General features: G+C 25.8%; 1 protein-coding gene across 1 annotated transcript; it reads left to right on the top strand.

The window, feature by feature from the left end:
* Positions 1–5,068: 5,068 nt before the first annotated feature.
* Positions 5,069–12,868, top strand: LOC145840186 (splicing factor Cactin-like). Its single transcript, XM_082947354.1, has 5 exons — positions 5,069–5,136; positions 5,306–5,409; positions 7,170–7,368; positions 10,150–10,428; positions 11,318–12,868. The coding sequence occupies exons 1-5, from the start codon at positions 5,086–5,088 to the stop codon at positions 12,446–12,448; spliced, it is 1,764 nt and encodes a 587-aa protein (XP_082803480.1). The 5' UTR covers positions 5,069–5,085; the 3' UTR covers positions 12,449–12,868.
* The last annotated feature ends 7,408 nt before the right edge of the window (positions 12,869–20,276 follow it).

The following is a 20,276-nucleotide window of genomic DNA, read 5'->3' as shown; positions in this document are numbered from 1 at the left end:
ACCAATATATCCTGTAAATAAACTTTTAATAAACTTAATAATTATACTGAATAAGTATTTTTATATTTATTCTTTCTAATTTTTGTAATTGTTTCCTTAAAAAAATATATATTTATCTTATTTGATAATATATTTAATGTTTGATCCTATATATCTATAAGTGCAGCATTTTGTTGTTCAAATGCTGAAGCTTAAAATTATAGTAATAGTTTATTTTAATTTTTTAAATTTTTTAAATATGATTTTTATTTATAGAAGTATCTTAAATGTAATATTTTAAATGATTTAAGAAAAAGAATTTAGTAGTTTTTTTGGAAAACCAAATAAAACTTTAAAGTTACTTTAAGTTGTAGTTAGCTATTTAAGTTTTATGGCTATGGTTTTATGATAAGGACCTAAAACAATTAAGAAAATGTTAGTTTAATTTTCGATGGAATAAAATAAATTCTTAGTTGCATTACAGCATCTTTTGAATAATTTTTACCGTTAAAAACAACTTTTTTTGTTATAATTTTATTTTTCTTTCAAAAAGGGACAATAAAACTTATACTTTAAAAAACCTTGAATAGAATCAAAAAATCTGAAAAAAAAAGAAACAGTGGCCAACTTAAATATATAAAAAGTATTAAGTGGAAATTTTGTTTTTTACACCCAAAGTTTTTTGGAAATTGTAGTGGCAACCCCGCATAGTAGTAAGTAAGAAGTACAACTACTGTTACTGTAGTTTGTAGTTGATTTTTTAAGTCAGTAAAATTTATACCAAGTAATAAGGTTATCTAGAAAGTGAAAACAGATTTTTACAATTAAGAAGTCTTGGTAATTTTCACTCTTTAAAACAATCTGCTTTAAATAAAAAGTGCAGTATCAATAAAAGCATTCTAAAATTTCCCACCAGCAAACAATTCCAGCCCGAGTCATTTCCCACCCGATCAATTCCTAACCAGATCAGTTCCCACCTGAATCAAATCCACCTGATTAATTCCCTTGTTGAATTAAATCCCATCAGTTCACACACAATTAATTCTCACCCAAGTTATTTGTCACTTTTGTGAAGATTTTGGTGTCATCATTTTCATTTGAGTTTCAATTTTCATACAGGTTTCATTTTTGCACAAAGCGTCACTTTTGGACAAGTAACACCTTTTCCACGACTCTATTTTAAACAAGATAAAACTTTTGTACAGATGAAATTTTTGCACAGTTAAAAACTTTATTAATATAAAACTATATTTAAAATAAATTAAACTATATTTTAATTTCTTTTATATCAAAACTTTAATTTATTCAGTAGAAAATATATTAAAATCAAAATAAACTTTACTAAAACTAAACTTAAAAATGTTTATTGCTAAGTATAGTATATTTTTAAGTAAAACATAAAAACAAGTCATGAAATTTTGCTTATTTAATTTATTTTAATTTATTTATTAGAAATCTATTTAAAGATTACTTCAACTTAATTTAACGTCAAAAATACAACATTAAATATATAGAAGCACATAAACAAGCACAAACCAGGATTTTTGACAATGATGTTAAATATAATTTTAAGTTAAATTGTACAAATGTCTTTAAAAAACTTTCCTAGTTTAAACTTTTTTTTTGTTTAAATGAAACAACAGTTTGATAGTTCTACTTATTTTAGCTAGTTTAAGAGTATATTAGTTTTAGTAATTTTTTTTAAATGTATAACTTATCATTACAGCATAAAAGTTTGCTTAAACTTATTTGTTAATGCAGGTTATAACTTTTTTAGACTTATCTAAAACTTAGTAATTGTTATTATTTTAATTTAAAAGTAAAGTTTAGTCTAAAAAAATAGTACAAATTAATTTAGTTTATAGCTGTTTACCCCGTATCGTTTGTAAGTGCAGTTTTAAGCAATTAATTAAATAAATTAATAATTTGTTCTATAAATTTTACCCATATTTGTATCTAAATACTGTTATACACTTTTATCATAATAACTTTTTATCTTACAAGCTCAATCTATTGTACAGCTTAGAAGTTATTTGTTGTAGAATGTATGTACTGATTCTTGTTCTATTGTGCCTTTTAGTATTTTTTGTTGTTAATGACAGTCAATGTAATTTTTAAACTATTCATACCTAAACATAAAAACATATATATATATATATATATATATAATGATAAGATAAAACTATTTATATTCTTTTTTTGAAATATTTTAGCAAGTAGTAATCATAAAAATTTAAATTCACACTAAGTTTTAAATATGGTAAAAATTTTGGAGGTTAAAAAGTTAAATAAAAAAAATAAAAAATGTATTGCTTTTATTGTCAGCAGTTAACTTGTCTTCAAAAGTTATCTCTTTTGAAATTTTTTTTTGCTTAACAGCGTATATTAAGTGTGGATATTTGGACCTGGTAAAATAAAAACAATGAGTATAAAGTAAAAATATAAAGGTTAGTGAAAAAAAAAACTTAAATCAAATAACTTGTTCCCTGAATTGTCTGTATTTTTATAATAATAGATTTTAATTTATTCTTCCAAGAATTTATTTTACTAATTAAGTTTTGGTCAAAGACCTCGTCAGTGCTTAAATAAATCTTATTCAAATATTCTTTTTATTATTCAAACTGAAACTTAGTTTGTAAATTAAATTCTTGAAAAAATAAGTTCATTATTTCTCCTCCAGTAGTTGAGATCTCTCTATTTGTTTTCTTAAAACCAAAACATATAATATAATAGATTTTAATATATTTTTTACTTTATTTAAAATAGTTTTCAATTAGATTTTAATTATATTTAGTTTTATTTTAATTTTATGTTAACCTTATTTGATTTATAAACAAGTGTAGTTTTACATTAATACGTAATTAATGTTTAAACAGATAAAATTTACATTTAACAAAATTTTAGTTTAGTATTTTTTACAAAAGCATTTAGATTAATTTTGTCAACTTAATTTTATCAAATTGTTGGTGTAGCCGTGCAAAAGTAACAACTGACGCAAAATATGGTTCTAGTAAAAAATTGATGCCATGCAAACAGAACTCTTTGTCCAAAGTGCAATCACAAAAAGTGATATTTGTGGAAAAGTTACACCTATGTAAAAATAACTCTTTAAGAAAAAGTGAAACTCTGTAAAATTGTTTCAGGTTGGAACTGATCTTGTGGGAAATGTTTTGGGTGAGATATGATCAGGTGGGAATTTTGCCTGGATTGGAACTGAAGGGCTTCCATTGTTAAAATATCTTTTGACTTTCAAATAAATTTTTTATTATATTCAAAATTTAAAAACAAAAAACAAAGAAAACTGTTACACTTGATTAAAGACTGAATTAAAAATAAAATTGTATAAAATATTTTGAAGGATTATTCTATGTATATTTTATAAATATATGTAAATAAAAAACCATAAAATTATGTATTTTTGAATCAGAAATATGTACTTTTGTTTTATTAGTTGTTTATAAACATAAAGTATTTCATAAAAGGGTGGAATTTGTAAATTTATGTTAAAAATAAACTGGAGTTTTGAACAATTTATATTTTATATTTATATTTATTTATTTGACTATATAAAAAATGATAGGTTTATACGACCGTTTTGTATATGAGATATATATTCTCATATAGTCATCAGTAAAGCTAAACTTTATTAACAGTATTTAACAGAAATTTAGAATTTTAAAATTTAATAATTATTATGACTTAGTAACAATGAAGGTTTTTTTTGTAAAGTAAGTTAAGTTTGAAAAAATACACTGATCTTGTTAGTTTAAGAATTTTTGCATTATGAAAAGTTTTGAAAGCTATTAGAAAAACATTTTAAACTGTATTTTAAAATTGTTTGAAACTATTTGTGTTCCTGGTTTAATTTTACTTTGATTTAATATTTAGTTAGTTTTAGTTTTGCTAAAAAAGTATTTTTGGTAATGAGTGCGTATATTTTGTCTTTTTTTTTGTGTAGTGTTATGTCCTTGTTTGATTTATTTTGTTTAGTCAAATAAATATTTAGCTCCAATTCAATTTGTTGAGCAATATCAACCAGAACTTTAAAAAAAATCTTTTAATGTATATATATTTATATAATAATGAAATTTAGGTTCAATGAAAAAACTATTGTATACACAATATCAAGATATTTATAATACAAAAAATAAAACTAGTATTTGTATTGTTTACGGCTTTTTACATGTGTGTTAACATATCATCAGAACAATCATAGAGTTTATTGGCAATCTTTTTTAGAGTAACACAAACACACATTCTGATTGTAAAATAAATTTAAATAAATTGAAGTAGCTTATTCTAAAAACAGTTTCTGTCTAAGTAAGTTTTTGTTTTGTGTTGTTCTTATTTTTAGTTTTATTTTTTTGCTATTTTTGATATTACTTTATATATAAATTTTTCAATTCATATTTTTTTTATGAAGGCAGGGTTGCTGTCTTTTTATTTCTTTTGTTTAGCAATGATTCTTTTTTAATATTAAACATCAATTTTGAATTTTTTCAAACTACATAAGTTAAAAGTTTTATTATTTGTTGGTTTTGTTTTAGTTTTGCAGAGTATTTCTAAATTTTAGTTATAGTCTTTGTTGGTGTTTTTGAATTTTCATATGTAATTTGACAGCTTAGTGTTATCATCTATTTTTTAATAAACTTTTTTATTGTTCTGATGATATGATAAATGCAATAAAACAGCGTAATAACTCAAAAGCTAATTGGTTTTTTGTATCATAAATATCAATCTCTGCTTTTCCATAGAGACCGTTGACATTGTTAATTAAAAAAACAGCTCCAAATACAATATTAAGATATATAATTTTTTACGTTCATCTACAAAAACGCATTTAAAGTAGTATTAGAGTATCTTTTGTTTCTACTGTTAAAAACATATTTTACCTTAGACTTGATTTTCTACCAAAAAAAGAGAAAAAAACTATAAATCTAAAAATATATTTTTATAAAACCAGTGGTCACCTGTCAAAGCTTGTGTGTGATATTTCTAAATAATTAAAAACTGTACTTTATAAAGGTTCATATGGAAAACATAACTTTTTTTTAGTTAATTATAAATATTTATGAATTGTTACAGATTTTAACAAAATTAATAAAAATGTCAAGCAAGAGCAAAGAAAAGAGAAAAAAAGAAAAAGAGTTGATGAAGGTACAGTAATAAAATTTTCAAATTTCACATTATACTGAAGTACAAGTTAAAAAATTATAATTTAATAATTAAAAATTCAACTAATAAATTTGTTATTTCATTTCAAATTTTTTTTAATTAAAATAAAGCAGCTGTTTAAGTTATTCTTCAATGAAAATTTTAACCCTAGGCTTTTGAAACCCCTGAACAAAAAAGAGCAAGAAGGTTAGCAAAAAAAGAAGCAAAACGCGTAAAAGAAAGACAAAAAATGGGTTGGGATAATGAAAGTATGGGGTAAGTGTATGATGATATTTATAAAGTAGATTCATTCATTTAAATACTTAAATAAAGTTAAACAATACAAAATAAAAATTTACTAACTACTACCATATTAGCAGTTGATAACAATCAAGTCTTTATATATATATTTTAAATACATAGTTTTATTAGGTAACATAGAGGTATATTATATAGTATATAGCAGTATATATAGAAGTATATTTTTTCACCATTTAGGCCATAGAAAGGGTAAGGATTTTTTACAGGTTGATGTTATTTGAAAGGTCTTTAACTTAGCTAGCAGTTGCTTTTTTTTTAAGTTTAAGTTTCTTTTTAAGGTCATAATAATATTATATAATAAATATTATGATATTATAAAAAATATTCATAAAATTTTATAGACTTTTTTATTCTAGAAGAACCAATTAAAAAAGTTAAAAATAAAATTTCTAAATTAATTTTAAAAAATCTTACTCCTATAGTTTATCAGCTGTTACTCTTAAACTTTCTTGCTTTAATCTAAGCGTAAAAACTAAATTGCATTTGATGTTATTGAAATTTTAGTGAACACAATTTATTTATTTTTTGACAATGAGATGCTTATTTAAAAATTTTGATAATACTTTTTTTTGTAAAGATGAAACTTGAGGGTAATTGTTTAAGGCGGAAAAAATATGTGTTTGATATTGTTTTGAATGCTAAGAAAATTGATAATGCAAAATTTCTTGCGTTTGTATCAGAAACTTTTTACTAAACTAAATGTATTTTTGTGTTTTGATGTTTTACTAAAAGCTATTTACATTTTAGTTTACAAATTAAGGGTTAATTTTAGTTTTTGTAGAAAAAAATATGACCCCTATGGCCTTAAAATTTGTAGAATAAACAGTTATATCATCATTAGTTTGTTAAAATTTAAATTAAGTACTTATTTGGATTTTGTACAAAAAACTTAAAAAATTTTTCTAATTGCAATGTTTACTGCCGGGTTGCCACATTTAGCTGACTCAAGTTTCATTGAAACAGAAATAGAATGAAATTTTGTTTAAATCAATATTTATAAACAATTTTAAAATTTTTGGTGAAGCTCAATTAAACTTTAAGATATAAGTAAGAAAATTCTTATTAGAACAAAAGGTTTCAGACTTGAACTTGTAGCTTTCAAAAAAGATTTTTTTATGTCTTTTTTTACAAAAATAAAAGTTTATTTTTAACTTTAAAATGAAGCAAGTTAATCTTTTTTTTGTTTTTTTTTAGCTTCTATTTGTTTAGTAGGTGTTAAATATAAAGTTTTTCTAATGAACAAGAGCTGATTTTAATTAAAAATATTGAAAAAGGTTTCTTGTAACAAAATTTAACTTAATATTATTTCAGCCTTACTCCAACTAATTACTGTTCTAAAGCTTTTAAAAAACTTGGGCAAGTTTAAGGTTATCATTTAAAGTTTTGATTGAATTCGTACTGTAAATTTTTATATTCATTTTACAGTAAAAAAGCTTAAAAATTAAATTTTATTGATTTAACAGCTGCTACTAATCAAACTGTTTATATTTGCAACTTTCAAGCTTGGTTCATAAACTTAGGCTGACTCTTATAACTTTTAGTGACTTGAATTTTTTGCATCTAAAGATGACAACCCTGTAACTGTTACATTGCTTTGCTTCACACCATTTATACTTCAAATAGTAGAAACCTTTACAAATGCTTTCAAGTAGAATTAAAATATTTAAAAATAATTTTGCTGCACTGAATCAATATCTAAATACTTGATACGATAGATACACAAATGCTGACAATCCCTATGGAGATGGCAATTTGCTACAGCCTTTTGTTTGGAACAAAAAGCTCCAAAAAGAGGGGCTGCAAAATTTGTCAAGTCGGGAAAAGAAGAATCTTGTGAAAAGAAAACAGGAAAGCAACAAGATAGAACTGGAAAAAGTTAAAAGACAAAGAATGCAAAGGGATAAAGAACGCGAGGTACCTATTTGTTTAATGAATATTTTGTTTGTATTTATTTCTTAATAGTGAAATTGTTATGAAATTAACTCACTTATTTTTATTTTTAATATGTTTTTTTTTTCAAACAGTAGTTGAGTTGTCAATTAGAAAATGTTTAAGTCATACTTGGTTTAGTATCAAATTGGCAAAATTTATTATACATACAATTATAAAACATATTTTTGAAATAATAAAGTATTTTAAAATAAGTTCATTTATTAATTTTTGCTATATGTTTTGGTATTTAAAAAAATAAAAAACAAAGATCTCTACTTTCTAAATTGAGAATTAATACAGTTTATTCTTTTTAATTTTATTAAGTAAACAGTGTTTGGCTCAAAGAGCTCATAAGTAATTGAACTAAATCCAAAATTTATTAATATTGTAATAGAAAGATATATTTAAAACTCATGAAAAAAACTGGTATGTAAAAAAAAATTAAATAATAAAAAGTTTACTTTAAAAACAAAATCAAATTATTATCTCAAGGTTAAAGTTAAAAAACAAGTTTTGTGTTGAATGGTGAAACTGTAAAAACTAACACAATTTTACCATTCATTACTAAATTGTCAATTAACTTAAACCTTAAGATAATAGTTTGATTTTGTTTTCCTTTTAAAGAAAATATTTGTTTTTGTTTAAATCCACTATAGTCTGTGAATTTCATCATTTTTCTTTCCAAAACTTAGTTTTAGTACTGATGAGCTCATTTAGAAAAACACTGTTTACTTAAAAAGATTTAGAAAGATTAAATTTTATATTAGTTTTTATTATAAAAAGTACAATAAATTTTAATCAAAAATGTTATTTTTGCAACTAATACATTTCAAAAATACTTTGTTTAACAGAGTTCTAACTTTTTAAAGCCATTTTACTGATTAAAAACAAATATTTATAAGTGTGGTTTTTAGATAAATTAAATATTGTCTGGGTTGCGGGAAAATTAACTACTTACCATTTAACTGGAATTTTTGCTTTTAAACATTTGTTTTGCTCTTAAATCTAGCCCCTTAAAACCTATCTGTCCCAAATATATCTTTTTTAGTACGTATAGAGCAGTTATGAAATATGGTTTAGAAACCATTATTTTTCAATAAGCAAATATTTTTCACCAGAACTGAAAATGTTTTCAATAAATGAAATATCTCTTGCTAAGTGTTTTTGTTTGAAGAGTTGAGACAGTTTTTTCAATGTACGTAAAACCAAATTTTATTATGAAGAAATTAAAATGTCAATGTTTTTCAATTATAAATATTCTTTATATCAAATGAGTAAAAATAAACGTGTAAGACATTTTAAACTACTAGTATTTACCCATAGTTGATAGAATATGGTCAGACTTATTAATTCAAAAACTATTTTAGTTTATAAAATCAGCTCATTGTTTTTAGTTTTTAATAATTTATTTTGTTTTAATTTAGTTCTTTGTAACAAGTTCAAAGAAGTTTAGATCTCAATGTTTAAAGTTGTGAACTTTTGAAGTTCTTGTCAATTACACTATTTAAATTTTATGTAGAATATTTAAGTTAAAAAGTTAGTATTTGAAATAGTTAAAGTTAGTTTTATTTTGATTATAAATATTTTTTATAAAATTTACTAATTTACTGTGTTTGGTAAAGGTAGAGCTGATAAGTCTTTCGCAAAAATTGCACTCTACAGTCACTCACATAATGAACTCTACTTTAATCTGTAATTAAAAAACTTAAAAAAGTTCTGGAGAAGAAAAAAATAATTGAAAATGTTTTATTTGTAATTAAAATAAATGTAGTTTTTTAAAACTATTTTAACTAAATTTTTTTTTTTACATTTAGAATATTACTTAAAAAGTTTATTAATTCATACCAATTACTGTCTCAAAATATACTAGCAACAGTGTTGCCACACACTCAGACTAGTTTGAAAGTTTTGAATTCAACACTGACCGTTTCTAAGATTTTCTGGAAAACTTAAGCTGACTCAACTTAGTTAATTAATTTTTTGTTATGTTTAGGCTAGTTTTTTATAGATTTTATATAAGTTTGAGTTGATTCAGTTACAATTATTTTGTAGTAAACTCATCTTAAATTGTTTCATTTTATTAAACTTTTCAGTATTTGTTTTGATTGTTACAAAAATCATTGACTTTTTAGCTAGCTCTGCTTGAGTATAACAAAAGTTTTTTGCAGCTATTTGTAAAAATAAATTTTAAAAGCATATATACAGTTATGCTTTTATAGATTTTGACAGGGCTGCCAAAAAAACTTGGAATTCAAAACTATTTAAACATGTAAAATAATGATATTTCAATTAGATGCAAAAGTACTACTATATAGATACTTTTTTGTAACATTAAGTTTTTTTTTTTTTGAAAAGAACATTTAAAGTAACTTTAAATATTTTTTCAATGTTGTTATGCTATTTAAGACAGATTTTTAACTTAATTTAAATTTAACAACAAAAATTAAGCAAAAACTTATTGTACATTTTTTAATGTAAAATTATAAAACGAAAAAGTGAAATTAATTTAAAAATGAACACTATGATATACATATTGGTAATAAAATTTTGTTTAAACTATTTACTGTTAAATATTTTCAATAGATAAAAAAAAAGGCCACGTTTAGATTTTGCAGCGTATACGCAACTAGATAAACAATAAGAAATTCATGAAATTAACTAAAAGTGTTAACTAGAGAAATAAAGTACTTTGTTAAATATTGCTTCATGAGTAATTAGAACCTATACACATGGCACTGACACAAAAAATTAAACGGTTCAAAGGAGCGCGAAGAAGAGAGGCAGATGGAGCAGAAGGAGCGGGAGGCGGAGAACTTCCAGAAGTGGGAGTCGCAGGAGGACACGTTCCACCTGGAGCAGGCGAAGCTGAGGAGCAGGATCAGGATCAAGGACGGGAGGGCGAAGCCCATCGACTTGCTGGCCAGGTACGCGCTCAGCACCGAGGAGGAGGGGACGGAGGACTTCACCGACCTCCACGAGCCGTACACCTACTTGAACGGCCTGACCGCGAAGGACCTGGAAAACTTGCTGGAAGACATCCAGGTGGGTGTTTGAAGATTGGTTGAAATTTGTTTGAGTTTCGTTAAAAGTTTTTGAGTAATTCAAATATTTTTATTTGGTTTTAAATTTTTACTTTCAGTTTTTAATAGTTTAACAGGGTTGCAACTTTACCTAGAAACCTGGAAAAACCTGGGATTTGACAGTTTAGGCAAAAAAACCTGGAATCTTAAAAAAATTTTACATATTAAGTAGAAAAATTTTGAGTTGACACATACAATCTACCATACAGATAAAAAAATTGCCATCATCAACAATATTTTCTATTAAAAAATACATTTGAAGTAGCTTTATAGTACCTGTTTAATGTTTTTATACTGTTGTATACAGTTTTTTACCTTAAACTTAACTTTAAACTACCCAAAAACATGTACTTTCAAAAATCTGGAAGAAATTTCTCAAAAACCAGTGGCAACCCTGTTTAAGCTTTTGTTGTATGTTATTTTATTAATTTGTGCAGAAATTGTTTCAATTTGTATGAGTTTATTTTAGAGGTTAAATAAATTTAAATGTTCAAGTCTTAAATGAGCATTACAAATTTTCGTATTAAAGTCTCTTACAAAAGCATAAAATCTATAATTTTAGTAAAAGTTTTCAAAAATAAATGATGTCTTATGTTTTAATTATCATGCATATATTAATTATCAGACATATAACATCTTGTTTTCAAGTGTGTTTTTGTTTTGTAATTTGTTTTTAAATTAATAAATAAGTACTAAATTAATGAAAACTAACTTTTTAATTTTTTTTATTAAGTGCTTTTTTAGCTAATTATTATTTTTATTAGTATTTACACCATCAAACATACGACAAAATTATTTTGATGTCATAAAAAGTCAATGCACGAGCTCAACGTTATCATTACACAAACCAGGTTTACGAGAAGCTGGAGCAAGGAAAAAACAACGAGTTTTGGAAGGACATGACGGTCATCACCAAGTACGAACTGGAAAACCTGGGCGGGTCGCAGGACAGGCGGTCGGGAATCAACGAGAAGGCCAAGCCGTTCGTCAACAACCTGTTCAAGGGAAAGGCGCACAAGGAGATGGTCAAGATGAGAGCCGCCATCGAGATGAAGCTGAAGCAGGCGTCGGACGTGAGCTACTGGGAGCAGGTTCTCAAGATGAGCGGCTGCTTCATGGCCAAGGCCAGGAGAAGGGAGAAGCACCAGGAGCACCTCAAGATGAAGCTGGACCGGCTGAAGCAGGAGGACATGCAGGAGAACAACGAGGAGGATGACGTGCCCGGCACCAGCCGGATGCCGCCTCCGACGAAAGTTCCCCTCCCTCAAAGCAAGCCTCAGACTTCCGAGGCGCCCTCCACCAGCAGTGACGTCACTCAAAATACGGACGACGTCATCAGCAACGATACGGCCTGCATGCGCGTCTTCGACGAGCTCGGCTACGAGCCGGTGCTTTTGAAGGAGGCGGAGCTACCGCTCGGCGTCGTCATCTTCGGGGAGAAGGAGGACAAGCAGACGATCAGGGGCAAAAGGAAGCTGCTGAACAAAACCGGATCGACGGGCAGCGGTCAGGAGGACGCGTTCGTGCGGCGAGCGCGGGAGGGAATGGAGAAGGACGAGGCGGAGTTCAGCGTGCAGGCGGAGGTGAGCAGCCAGGTGATACTGTGGGCGGACAAGTACCGGCCGCGGAAGCCGCGCTTCTTCAACCGGGTGCACACGGGCTTCGAGTGGAACAAGTACAACCAGACGCACTACGACTTCGACAACCCGCCGCCCAAGATCGTGCAGGGCTACAAGTTCAACATATTCTACCCGGACCTGATCGACGCGACCAAAACGCCCCAGCACTACATCACCGACGACCCGACCAACCCGGATTTCTCCGTGCTGAGGTTCAGCGCGGGCGCACCCTACGAGGACATCGCGTTCAAGATCGTGAAGAAGGAGTGGGAGCAGTCGCACAAGCACGGCTTCAGGTGCCAGTTCATCAACTCCATATTCCAGCTGTGGTTCCACTTCAAAAGGTACCGCTACAGGAGGTAAAATTCCGACGCTATCGGATGGAGTTGTAAGTTTGTGTTTTTGTTGTGTCTTTGGACTATTGTTTTTTGGAAAAAAAAATACTTTGGTAATTTATACAAATTGGAAAAAAATCGGTGTTTGGATAATATCTAAACTATTTTATGAATTATTAACAGTAAGACAATTTCTATTTCATTTCAACTTAATAAAATTTAGCACTTTATTGTTTTTTATCTTGCTTACTATATGTCAATATATATTTATATATTCTTGTTTTACAACACTGATATTTGATGGTTTCTTTCTGCTTAAAAGCTGCAGTTGTTTCAATAAATTAAAACAGGTCTCACTTTATTTTTTAGGGTTTTTTAAAGCTGAAAAGCGATATCTTATAAAAAAAACTACATTGTACATTTTTAAGAGTTTTATTTCATGAAAATTTTAGACTAATGATCACAAATATGCTTTTTAAATATTTTTTGCTGTTCTTTTGTTTTATTTATTGTAAAAAATAAATATTTTTATTAAAGTAGTCAAATTGGTTATATATATTTTTTAGAAAATTTATTTTCTAAATAGGTTTCGTTAAAAAAATTCATCAGTACAAATAAATCTTATTCAAATAGAATAGAATATCTCTTTTATTTTTAAAGATTGATTTAAAGTATATATCTTTAATAATAATTATTATTATATTATTTTTTGAAATATAATTATTTTGCTAATATTTAAAATTTCAGAAGATTAATGTTTGCCTCGTTTATATTTAGTAGTTCATTATATCTTTGAACTTTGTTTTATTGACTACAAAAGTTTCATTAAAAAAATTTACTTAAACTTTTGTAAGTTTGTTTGCATACAAGTTCTGAATAGAAGCTTTATAACTTAAAATTTTTAGGGTATTAGTAGTCAGTTTGTAACAGCTTATACGCATTAAATGTTTTATCAATAATTTTAAATTTCAAAACATCTGTACTAGTAGTTATTGGAATCATTTGTCAACAGTCTAAAAGAAATTTAGACATTATGAGCAATAAGCAAACAAAAATAGTTTGTATTTAAAGTTTAAAATTTTCATAATAAAAAAATTTATCTAAAGTTTAACTCAAGCTATTTAAAAGTAAGTTAATTTTAAATTAACTGGTTTTATATGTGAAATGCAATTTTTTTAGTATTATTTTAAATAATTTTAGTTTTGTTCGTTGAATTTTTATAAAATGAGGGAATGTTTTGTTTTCGAGTTAACAATAATGATAAAAAAAAAACATCTGTTGTTTGTAAACTTAAGTAATATACATCGCCCACTTTGGAACAAATAGAAAAAAAAAAGTGCTTTAGAAGTTGTTAACACTTTTAAATCTTTAAGATGGCTTAAAGCAGGGCATTTTAAACTTCTTTCATAAAGCTCCTAGGAAGAAATTAATAAAGCAATGGATACCTCCATTAAGATTTTTCTAAACACTAATCTTAAATACGTCCAAGAACTTTTTTCTCTTTATCATCATCTCCAGATATTTAGTTTTCTACCGGATTTTTTTTTTAAGTTTAAGATTCGGCAGATCAGGATATTTTTTTATTATTCGGCCTGATCCTAAATATTTTAAGCTTTATGTAGTTTTAATAGAGAACAAACTTAGAAAATTTAATTATCATGATACCACTAGTTTGGTATAAAATCTGTTATCATATATGTTATTAAAAAATAAATACAATGTTACTGTTAAGGTATTTAGTTTTGAACACTATCAAAAACAAATTATACGTCGTACAAACAAGACAAAAAAGTTCTATCTATACGAAATCTCAGATTAAATTTTAAGATATGATTTCAAGCAGCTTCTTCATTTTAACTTGAATTTTGTACCTTGTATGATGTAAAAGAAAATAGACTAGATTTTAAATGATTTAAAAATAACATACTTAAATTATTTTTTTCATGATAAGTATAAATAAAACTTTATATGAAAACGTTTGAATTCAAAGATGGAGATTAACTTCTTTAACAACTGTTTAGATATTTAAAAGTAAGTAGTTCGGTAAATAACATTAACTCATACCCACGCTCTTAAGCTACAAAGATACCTGTTCTAGCTTTAAAAAGAAATTAAAAAACTCAACGGTTGTTGGAAGCAATCAATTTTACTTTTGCCTTCAAGTTACGACCTTCAGAAAACAAACTTTCAAATAAACTGGAGATGCCCAAAGATACTTTTTTGCAAACCTGGGGGGGGGGGGGGTGGGTATCTTTTCTCATTTCACTTCCACCAAAATAAGACTTCAGCTTCTTTTATTTTTTAAAGTAAATTTCTTTCAGCAAAAAAAAACTTAATTTTTCTCTTCTTCAACTGAATCTTTCAACAAAACGCTATCGTGAGTGGCTGTACTCGTTTTTGTTTTAAGCATGAAGTAGAACAACAAAAAATTATTGAGAACATCATTTGTAGGTAGTTAAGTTTTAGGATTATAAGGCAGTACTAGAGAAAATTGTTAACTTTGACCTTTCTCACGACAACTATGCTTATACTTCTAATTTCAACAGCCTTTTAACCTCCTATTTCAGATTAGGAGGAAAATGTAAAGTCGATACTATGGATCAACAGCTGTTGTGACTATTAATAAGCTGTTACCATAAAGGGTTAAGTTTGAGCTGTAATTTGTAGTTTACAACCTTCTTTCAGAAGCCTCTCCTATATTTTCTGCATAAGTTGCTAGATTTTAGAACCTTTTCGACCTGGTGGACTATTCGCTTTAAAATTTTCAAAAAAATACAGTACTTCTGAATGCAGAAACACACTTGACAGCAATGCGTTGTAAAAAAAAAATTTTACTAAGTTTCACAGCTCATAATTTAATAATATTCTTAAAACTATACTGTTCTTTTTATTTTATGTTCTTTCTTTAAAACATAACTTATTTTCATATATTGATTCTTCTCTAAAATAAATGCTTATACATTACTGATTCTGAAACTGTCGAGAACAACAATCTTAATTGATTAATTAGAAACTTAAAAGGCGCTAAAGATCATTAGTAATTTCTATAAAAGAAAAGTTTTCTTCTAAAATCACAATAGTCTAATTATAAAACTGAAAGAATCTGATTGTAGAATGCTAAGTTTTTCTAATAAACTGGATCCGGCCAAATTTCAACTAGAATCCAGCCGGATCTGGATATTTTTTAAAATTTAGGATTTGGTCGGATCTGGATCCTGACTTTTTCTTTTATTTCCTTGTAACACCTAGTATAAGTTTCAAAACTACCCTTAAGTACGCTTAAGACCTTTTTTTAATTTACTTTTGCTCTTAACCATCAACTCCAGAATATCTAGTGTAAATTTCAAGTTATGGCCCCTTTTACTAGTCTATTCTATATAAAAGAATATATTTGACCGTATTAAAGTTTTTAATTTTTGTATCTATGTTTTTTATAAACATTTCAAAGCTAAATAATAAACTACATTCGACTGTTAAATTAAAAACTAGTTGCTTGAGAACAGTATATGAAATTAAGTATTTTTCAAAACAACTTGTTTATAAATTCATAAAAAAAACTATTAAAAATTTTTGTTCTAATATATTTAACAAATAAACTAAATTAGAAAAAGTATTATTAAACTTAAAACTGTTTAAAATTTTATATTCTTTTTTTTAAATATTAAAATGAAATTATATAAAAAAATGTACTAACTTTAATTTAATTTAACCTAATCGGTTAATGTAATCTTAATTTTATTAAGTAAACGATTATTCTCTAAACTTTTACTTTAAAAGTAACTGGTTAAACTTTTAAATTTAACTGGACCATACTATTTATATTATTGATAACTAGTATATGTTTTTAAAATTGCCTGTTGTGATCTTAGCTTGAGTATATATTAGTTACTACAAAAGTCTAGTTATCGAGTATACATACAAATGTTTCATACTTGACTCTATATCCACATAGATGTTGTCTTACTAAACAGTGTATGAAGCTTGGTGGTGTTCTCTAACTCTATTTTAAACCAAAAATTTTAGTAAAAATAAGGACTTGGCAACATTATACTAAATTTAAAGTGAAAAAAATGTATTTATTTTAATTAGTTGTTAATTAAACCATTTGAGTTGTTTTCCTTATTATGGACATTCATAATATTTTTTGTTTAAATACTTATTATCATTACAAAATGAAAAAGTAAAATATATTAAAATTTAGCTTAATTTTTTAGAAATTTATTTATGTAATATAATGCTTCTTGCATAATTTTTTGTATTCTATGTTTTCACGACGTTTAAAAAGAATGCATTTATTTAGGCACTCAATGTTAATACACAACTGTTTTTTCTTTCCGTAATTTAAACTAATTTTTCAAGCTCTAATTTTTGATGTAAACAGATAGCTACAATTTGAAGCTTTCAAAACTAAACATAATTTTTGTAAAAGTTTTAAATTATTTTTAATTCACGGCGTTTTCTGTTTATAAGTTTATATCTTTGCATTCTTCAGGATGAAATTACTTTATATTACTATTAGTACTATTAAAACATAGTGGTAATTTTTCTGTGGAAAAAAATAAGTAAATTCTTACTTAAAATTTTTATAAGCTTAATTTTATCCAGGAATTATTTTAGATATCAAACTAATTTAACTATATGATAAACATAACCTTTATTTTTCAACTTATTGTTACGATAAAGATAATCGTTACGATTGGTTTTTACATTCAAATCAGATAATTAAAAACTTAGTCAACGGTTGTTTAAGCACAAACCTTTAAAATGTTCCTAAAAGTACCTAGTTTTTTTTTACTAAGTATTAAATTATCTTAGTTATTACAGAAAATAAAACATTTTCCAGAACAAGATTTTTTAAATCTGAATCTAAACTATAAAGTAGTACTAAATTTGAGTAAAATTTTTAAATTATAAAAAAAAAAAGAGTTTCGTGCTTTAAAGATTAGCGTGCAAATTGTAATTACAAACTGCCTAAATATTACTCAAACATTTTATGTTAACCTAAAATTGAATTTAACTGGTAAAAAAAACTAAATTGTGACAATTTATATATATATTTTTAGGTATCTTAAGTGAACGGCTTAAATCCTAAAAACTAAGAAGTTATGCAAATATAATAAAAATGACAATTTAAACTAAGCCGTGAAAAAACAACAAATGTTTATAAAAAGTACTTTAAAAATCATAAAAAGTTTAAACAAACGAAAATAGTAAACATTGTATTGACATTTATATATATTGTTTATAGAACGATAAAAAAAGCGCTGAAAAAGTTTTGTATAAGGACCTGGTGTATGAAAAAACTTTTTGTTTATCGAGTCATTTTTGTATTTATAATTTTTTGCATTTCATAATTTACATACCTTATGATTGAAATATAAATCTAAATATTGAAGTTAATGAAAATAAGGAACATTATAATTGAGACTTATTTAGAATTAGGTGATTGCGAAAACATATCTGTTAGTTTAGCTTGTCGTTTGGGTTTAGCAGACACTGTTTGTTGCTCGCTAGTTCTTTTATAAGTATTTTGAAAGTTTAAAAAAGCTGTTTGTAGCTTTCCATAGTTGCTACCAGGAGCTACTTGCGTTTCTGCTGATCACAGCTCTCCTTCTAAAATGACAGACTAAATGTGTAAAAGTGTAAATGTTATCAGAAATATTGGTAGCTTGTAAACATTTCGCTATTTGTATAAACATCCATTGGTTCATCCTCGTAATGTTCTCGTTTTCATTTCAAGATCATACAATTTAATAAAAAAAATAGTCACACAATTTAATAAATTTGATCAATGTTTTAATAAGTAATTATTCATTTAAAATTAGTAACTAATTATATGTAATATGTAAATTTTGATCATAAAAGTACAAGATAAACTAAAAAAGTTTGTGGGTTGAATATACATAAATATATATAAATATACATAAGCTTACTTACATATAATTTTATACGTATTAATATAAATACTCAAGACTTCTAATATACTTCCAACAAATGTATTTTGCTTTTATAGTTAAAGTTTTGTTTTAACAGTCGTTTGTAAATTTTAGAGGCTTTTAACATTTTTGTATAAAGCTTAATGTAGTTAGTTACATACTTAAATTTTCTAGGTACGCACTACTGCCGGTTGGGTACGCTTTTTAGCGCTGTGTTCAAAGTGCGTACCTAGGTGGCAAATTCAGTACTTATTAGGAATGACTTAAGCCTTAATTTCAATTGAAATTTAGTTAGTTCTGTTTAGGAAAATACTAAAGCTTGTAATAAAAGTATAAACACTCTTATTTATTAACTTAGTTTAATAATTTTCCTTAACTAAAAAATTTAAAGCAAAAAAAGCAAATAGTTCTATGCAAGTTTTCTTATGTAGCTTATGTTTTTTTTTTGCTCAAAATTTCTGTTTTAAAATTTTTAGTAGCGATATCGATAAGGTACTTAATATATCTTGATAAAGATAAATCTTTTTTTTATGATGTTCTACCAAACGAATGAAACGAACAAAAATATTTTTTAATTTTTCATTAATGCATACACATTCTTCATATAACACAAATGTTCTGTAAACTCCTAGTAACTCTGTTTAAAACAAAAATGATCGTATTTCTACAAATATCTAGTAGATATTAGTTATTACTTTATGTGAAAAGGTTAAATATTACATAAAATTATCAAAATATTTTCTTTTCTGAAAGCAAGTATATTTTTAATTTTACCATTTTACCTATCTAAAAAATAAAAAAAACAACACGCTTAAATTTATTATCTTGAGGGAAAATTGTTTCCTACCATTTAAATATAATTATTTTTTTCTTGTGAAGTTATTTTGAGTTAAATATCAACTATTTTGTTTATAATGGTATCTTAGTATTTATATAAAAGCATAAGTTTAAAATCTTAAAATATATGTTTACTTATTTATTTTGTAGCGTTAAGTAGAAAGAATAAGCAAGTGTTGTGGGCTCGATGACCGAAAGGGATTTTTATACTCCTTTGACCACATTTTCTTTATCTTGTTCAATAACTGTACAAAATACTTTAATATTTTTTTTTACCTTTAACTCAAAAACCTTTAAAAAACTAATTAATAATGTTATAAAAGTAAACATTATTAGATAAGCTTTTAGAAATTAAGTTTTTGTGTTCAATAGACCGTTTGAGCATGAGAAGATGAGTAAAACCACCCGTGTGTGTACAAATGCATGATTAACTTTGAAAAAAGAGAGCTTGAATATAAGCTGATTAAGTAGTTTATTTTTTAATTTGAATATAAGGTTTGTTATATACAGAAAGAACAACAAATTAGAGATATTTGTTAAAAAATTAGAAAAGGATAAAATTACTAGCTTGACTGTTGTTAAAAAGTATTTAATTAAAAAGTTGAAAGTAGTTATAAAAAATAGTTAGATTTTAGGCTATAAAGTTATACAAAAAATAGTTTAAAGTTTTTTTTTGACAGTTGATAATTATTAATATTGAAATATGTTTTTTTTTTCGGAAACAGAAATTGTCAATAAGTTTGTTAAGTCAGAGTTTTTACAACTAAATTTAACTTGATATTTGTAAACAATGGTACATTGTATAATTATACTGTTTTTATCTCCGGTGTCCAAGATAATGTTAATTTTTATCCTATTTTAATAAGCCAATTTTACTTGAATTACTTTTTGTAAATAAACAAAAGTACTTGTGAAAAAAATTGTAAATTTGTAGTGAAATTTTATTGTTACATTACAATAGTTTGTTTTACTAATAGCATATTACTTATTTGATTTTAATAGGTTTTGAACATTCTTTCAATGTTACCGTATAATTACAAACATAACTAAATAGTTTTCAATATTTTTCTAAGTCAAAATATT

This window comes from Thalia democratica, chromosome 7, assembly GCF_965202585.1.
Source record: "Thalia democratica chromosome 7, ktThaDemo2.hap1.1, whole genome shotgun sequence".
NCBI classification, from domain to species: Eukaryota; Metazoa; Chordata; class Thaliacea; order Salpida; family Salpidae; genus Thalia; species Thalia democratica.
The sequence above is the reverse complement of the archived record's forward strand: the minus strand, read 5'-3'. Positions and strand labels throughout refer to the sequence as shown.

Coding starts and splice junctions, on each gene's coding strand:
- LOC145840186 (XM_082947354.1), top strand. CDS start 5,086: ATGTCAAGCAAGAGCAAAGAAAAGAGAAAAAAAGAAAAAGAGTTGATG. Junction 7,369..10,149: donor AAAGGGATAAAGAACGCGAG/GTACCTATTTGT, acceptor AACGGTTCAAAG/GAGCGCGAAGAAGAGAGGCA. Junction 10,429..11,317: donor ACTTGCTGGAAGACATCCAG/GTGGGTGTTTGA, acceptor TACACAAACCAG/GTTTACGAGAAGCTGGAGCA.